This window comes from Grus americana, chromosome 1, assembly GCF_028858705.1.
Source record: "Grus americana isolate bGruAme1 chromosome 1, bGruAme1.mat, whole genome shotgun sequence".
Classification (NCBI taxonomy): domain Eukaryota; kingdom Metazoa; phylum Chordata; class Aves; order Gruiformes; family Gruidae; genus Grus; species Grus americana.
In genome coordinates, this window is record NC_072852.1 from 38169870 (window position 1) to 38175869 (window position 6000).

The 6000-nt window shown below is 35.3% G+C and overlaps 1 protein-coding gene across 3 annotated transcripts in view; it reads left to right on the plus strand.

Moving 5' to 3' along the window:
• The window catches only part of TBK1 (TANK binding kinase 1), a 29643-nt gene extending 24348 nt beyond the window's left edge, over window positions 1–5295 (plus strand). For 2 of the 3 annotated variants that reach the window (XM_054813329.1, XM_054813330.1), the window contains exons 17-20: window positions 35–136; window positions 225–321; window positions 1336–1442; window positions 1799–5295. In XM_054813329.1, the coding sequence (XP_054669304.1) occupies window positions 35–136; window positions 225–321; window positions 1336–1442; window positions 1799–1994 (502 nt within the window). In that variant the 3' untranslated portion in view covers window positions 1995–5295. The remainder of the gene's footprint in view (window positions 1–34; window positions 137–224; window positions 322–1335; window positions 1443–1798) is intronic. The other variant, XM_054813331.1, reaches the window with a different exon arrangement.
• Window positions 5296–6000: the final 705 nt, after the last annotated feature.

Consider the following 6000-nt stretch of genomic DNA (forward strand, 5'->3'; position numbering starts at 1 on the left):
AGTGTAACACTGTTCGGTTGTTTCTGTGTTGCAGGCAGAAGCTGTATTTGCATGCTACAAAAGCCATAGCTCTATTCAAAGATGAATGTGTCAGCAAGTATGATACATTTTTGGACAAGGCTGAGGACTGGACAAGGCAAGCTATTGACTTCTTTAATATTTGGTAATGTTCACTGCACCACTTTTATAAAAGGAAGCTCTCAAAAGAAAACTTTTTCTTTTAGGAAAATGCTTCACATAAGGAAGCAGTTACTGGCTCTCACCAACCAGTGTTTTGATATTGAAGAAGAGGTGTCCAAATACCAGGATTATATAAATGAGGTAGAATGCTTCAAAATTATGTAAAGTGTTGGAATACATAAAAGATGTTGTTTAATATCAATAGTTTTGTTTATAGTGAGTCTTATGTTAATAAAGTCATGTTAAAATACCGGGCTGCACAGATGTAGTATTTCGTCTATAGCGGCTTTATTGCTAATGTCACAGTGGCGTAGAGTGTGGCGTGATTTTTGGAATAATGACTTAATTTTGGGGGTTGGGAGGGGTATTTTTTTTGGTTTGGGGTTTTTTTTGGTGGGGTTTGGTTTTTTGGGGGGTTGGGGGTTTTTTTAGTGGTAGCATTCCCCCTAAAAATTCTGTGGAAATGGATGTGGGTCCCTCGAGAAGTGTTCTGTGTAACTGTTATCATAATGATATCTGAGCACCTAGAGGATTATCTTAATATTCTTATGAAGCATAAAAACACTACTCCCATATTCGAGATTAGGGGATATGTGCTTAAAGATACATGCTAAACTAATGCTGCTGGTGACATGAAAGAAAGTGTTTTGTTAAAATTTGGACAGTGACTCTGCAGGATGCAAACCTACCAGAATTACCTCAAAATTGAGAGAATGAGAGCATTTTCATTCAGGAAAATGATTATTCTTTATAAAGGAAATATAAATGAAAGAAAAGCACCTGAGGGATGGTGGAGAACAGCATTTTACTTGTTATTTGTTTGTATTTTAGTAGCACTACCAAAGTCAGTTATTGATTAGGATCCTGTTCCCTTAGGATATCTGTAAACATAACAAATAGATAATTCTTCTTTTTGAAAGTTTATTAGGAAAGTATAAGACAGTTAAGAAGATGGAACAAATCAGGGAACTATAGGTTGTGTCAATACAAAACTTGCCATGATGATCTCAACTTAGGGAATATCAGCTGCCTTACTACTGTAATGATTTTATGAGGCATCATAAATGGAGAATTTAAGGAAGGATTTTAAGGTGGACATGAGGATACATATGACAACTTCTATTGCAACTTACATTTCCTTTTTATCTATTGCAGTTACAAGATGCTCTGCCGCAGAAAATGTTTGCAGCTTCCAGTGGGATGAAACATACAATGAATACAGTCTATCCAAGCTCAAACACATTAGTGGAAATGACTCTTGGGTGAGATTTTTTTAAATTGGATCAATGTAATTTTCTATACCTGTTATACAGGGCAATTGGAAAAAAAAAAAAACCCAAAACCATTGACTTCATGAGTGCTGTATTAAGACCAAGAATTTTATATTGCAGAATAAACTTTATATTGCTGAAGTGGTGGTACAGATTTTGAAGCAAGTATGGGACAACACTAATATATCATCTGTCACTTTTAGTAAATAATCAACCTGTTACCTGTCCCTTATTTTGTATGTAATGACAAGTTGCTGAAAGCTTTGTGGTAGTGATCATGAGATGATCATAGCAGATAACTGTCCCTATAAAAATTGTGATCTTTCTTTTGCTTCTTGTTATTACAGTATGAAGAAACTAAAGGAAGAAATGGAAGGGGTTGTTAAAGAGCTGGCTGAGAACAATCACATTCTGGAAAGGCAAGCAATTGTTTTCCCTTTTTGGGCTGATACTAGGAACAGGCTTAATTTGGTACATTTTGTAGATCCAGAACTTAAACTAAGGGATGATTCTATAATCTCTTTAACTGTAAATACATTTTGATCTGAGGTGTAACCAAAAAAGAAAGTAATCGAAACATTACTGTAAGATCATTCTGACACAGCAGTCGTGGCATTTTTGTTTCATGTTACTTACGTTTAGCTAATAAAAATGTCTGTTTTACAGACAGATTAATTCTGAATTTAAACACAATACTTTTGTAGCAATCCAGTGGGGTCTTTTAACTCCTCACTTTTAGACATTTTTAACAACTGTGAAATTATACCAACCTGGATGATTTTGCAGTTTTCAGATTGCTTAAATAAAGTGAAGAGGCCAGTGTATTTCTGGTAATCCTGAGGGCGTATTGTCATTACAACATACAGACTGACTTTGCTTTTTTTCCTATCATGATGATAAAATATATAAAAATAATGATCTCCTGAAAGCTTCATGGTAAATTGGGGGTATTGCTGAGCTTAGCTTCAAGCTGCATTGATTTTGTTTTGTTCCCCACCCCAAGTCCCATACCTGGAACATGGTATCCTTTCTTCTATCTTCTTTTCACACATAGAAGTTAGATACGAATGTGTGTGTCTGCACGTGGCAAAAGAAAGGAAAACCCCATAAATAAATCATAGTGAATTAAGGATTGATTCTATAACCTATTCAGTCACCTAAGAATATGCTATTTTTTCATGTTAGATTTGGTGCTTTGACTATGGATGGTGGCCTGCGGAACGTGGACTGTATCTAGCTTTCAAAGGACCTGAAGAGGACTTGTAAATTTTTTCAAAGGGAAAAAAATACTCTTGGGACGTTCAAAGGCAGATAATAAGTCTGTATCCATTTTTTTCCCCCTCTACAATTGTAGTATTAAAAAGAATGTAAATATGTATAATATGTAAATATAAAAGAAATATATATCTTTTTTTGGTCAATGTTAGGATAGAATTACTGAATTACTCTTGGCAGGGAATTTAGCCCCTTGGAGGATCTCTGACGAAGTCCTAAAGGCAAAAGTGTTGATGATGAAATTGACAATTGTTTGCTTTGAATATCGCCCTTTTTTCAAAATGCAATTTAGCCTTTATTGCAAGAGGACTTGCAGAAATCTAAACATTATGAATAGTCTTTAAAGGGTGTTTTGGATTTCCTTTAACCACCACTGTCATTTTGGAGTCTAGCTGAATGACTGACTGATCATCACAGAACATGATGACTGTTTTAAATGAGATCTTTTTCAATATGTGTGAATAGGGACTAAAAGTGCAGATACGACAGAGTGGAGACATATTTCTCTTTCCTTCACAGCCAAACTTTTAGTTCACTTCTACCTGAGAAAACAAATTTACACTATTTTCTTAAGTTCCTCTCCATATTTGGTGCCATGTTGTCTGTAATCATTTGACTGCTCTGTATATGGAAGTTTTGCACTCCAGGTTGTCAGACTGAATGTAAAAATTCATTTTTTAGAGTACAGTATTTTCAGAATTTCTCTGAAATCTTGTTGCTCACCACAAGAGAAGTGGGTTCTTAAAATAAAATAGTTTTTTCAGAATCCTGTTTGCAGGCATAACTTTTAAAAAAGTTTAAAAAACGGTATTAGGAGAATTTGTGAGCAGTCAGTAGACTAGACAGCGTTGTGCTGCAGTGGTAACTGAATATTGGAAAAGTAAGTTACTGGTCTAGATCTTAAAAAAGGGCGCACACCCACTGCTGACTGATGACTGAGATATTAAACTTAGGTATATATTTTCCAGTATCAGTGGTTACTACTTTCGGTGCTACGTGATTGGGTTGCAGAGATGCAGAATGAATAGTCTTTATAGGGTGTTTTGGATTTCCTTTAACTACCATTATTTTGGAGTCTAGCTGAATGACTGATCCTCACAGAACATGACGACTGTTTTAAATGAAACAGTCTGCTCCAAAATATGTTGGAAAGAAGAAAGAGAAGAGGGAAACAAACAAAAACTTGGAAACATCCCTTAATTTGTGTGGATACTACAGGTGTACTTACTTGTTTCAGACAAAGAGCATGCAAATATTGCAGGACTCATTCTTTCCTTGTGGAAACCTGGCCATGGATGTTCAGTGGCGTCCAACAGCACTTCTAATTGCTATATTACCTCTGTGAGAAGAGCTGGACCCACTATATTCAGAAGTTTCCATACTTAATGGTAAAACATTTTGGTATAAATTAAACAGCAGTTACCTGTGATAGCATCTAATAGTTTCGTCATGCTTATTCCCTGCTTATCTCTCCAGGTCAGAAGGCAAAACATTTCCAAACACATTTGCATTGTGTTGGGCGTTTTTAGTATTTGAATAGAAACTTAACGAAATTTATAATTGATTCTGTCATTGTTAAGAGGAAATTCACTGCCTTGATGTCTGAGACCTGCTTTCCAGTGTTCTTGGTGAGAATCAAATGTTAAAAGGGAATTCAGATGTTTTTACACTCACATGAGCAGCTTCTTTCTTTGCAAGCTTTGTCCCCCAAAAAATCTAGATATGCAAAAGGAGTGCAACAGTTTGTTACATGTTTTTCCTTGGTTAGCTGTGGCATTCTTAACTGTTTGTTTTTTAAAATACTGGAATCTTGTCTAACTGGAATGTTTTAATGCCTGCTTGTACATTTGTTCATTCACATCCATGGTCTCACCAAGTGTCAGTGAAACACACGCATAAGTGTTAAAAGAATTGGGCTCTCAAACTGTGCATAAATTATACTTTTTTCCCAATATTATGTCTGTAACACTGTTGTTTCAAAGGTTCTTAATTTTGAAAGAAATCAAGTGTTAGTTGGAATATATAATTTTCAACTTCTTTATACTGAAGCAGTCTGAAAGTTAATTGTAGTAACAGTATAGTCTGTATATTGAAGTATGTGCGGCATTCTTTTACATGGTTGAAAATGTTTTCTGTTATATTTTATGTTCATTTTAAACATTGCTGGTTTTAGTGTTGCTAAATACATCAGTTATCTTAATCTTGTTAAAATTTCTTTTTCTAAAGCAATTTTAACTAAGTAGTAGCTAAGGAACTTGCAGTAATCAGTTCATAATCTACTGATTATATATATTTTTCACATATATTTTTCACATCAAAGAGTAGCATATAGTACCATCAATTTCTGTCTCAAACTAAGTGTCCTGATACTATCAGTCATGCTACTGATTTGCCAAAAGAAGTAATAGAAAGTAATATATGATTCTTCCTCCTGAAGCTGGTTTACTGTTTTGGGGGGGGTTAGCTTAGTATATTAATTATCTGTTACTTGAACAAACCAGTCTTCATATGAATTGTGAAAATGCATGAGTGAATGACTTAATGACATAAATACATCATCAGCCACTTATTGTACGGTGTGCACTTCTTGTGTCTTTCCATAATTTCACTTTCTGTTAATTTCAGTATTACTTATAATTTTATTGCCTCATACAGACAATAGAAAGCCTGAAATCTGAAGCAACAAATTAGCTGTCCAGAAAACCTGTCCCATACAATGGAATCACTCGCATAGGTGGTATGGTAGAGCCATACATCCTTTTTATTTACGTTTGTAACCACTCTGCTGACGTGTGTTCTGGACAATATTAGTTCTCTGTAACAGTGGCAAAATTCCTAGTACCTGCTTGGTGTGAAACAGTGCACCACCAGAGCTCAATCAGTGGTAATTTAGGTAATTACTGTAGAAGTGGTAATCATAGAATAATCTGGGATCTAATACTATGGCAAGGATTAAAAAGGCTGAATGGAAAAGATTACTTTTTGGTTTTTTGAAGTCTAGAAAGGGGAGATGTGGAATAAACTGCCATTGCATAAACTTGTTTGGGTAAAATTCAACACAGACGACTACTAAGTAGTTGCACAGCTTGGTGTTCCTGTGAAATCCCTTGCAGGAGGGGCACGGTAATTGCTTTGGCTAGCCACATTTGGTTGAAGGCAGGTTTTAGGAACAGGTTAACTGTTGGGAGCTCTTGTGGCCACTTCTGCTGTTGGCAGCACTACATGACATTTTAATTTTCTGTGCTCTAAACAGCTTTTTTTTGTTGTTGTTTGT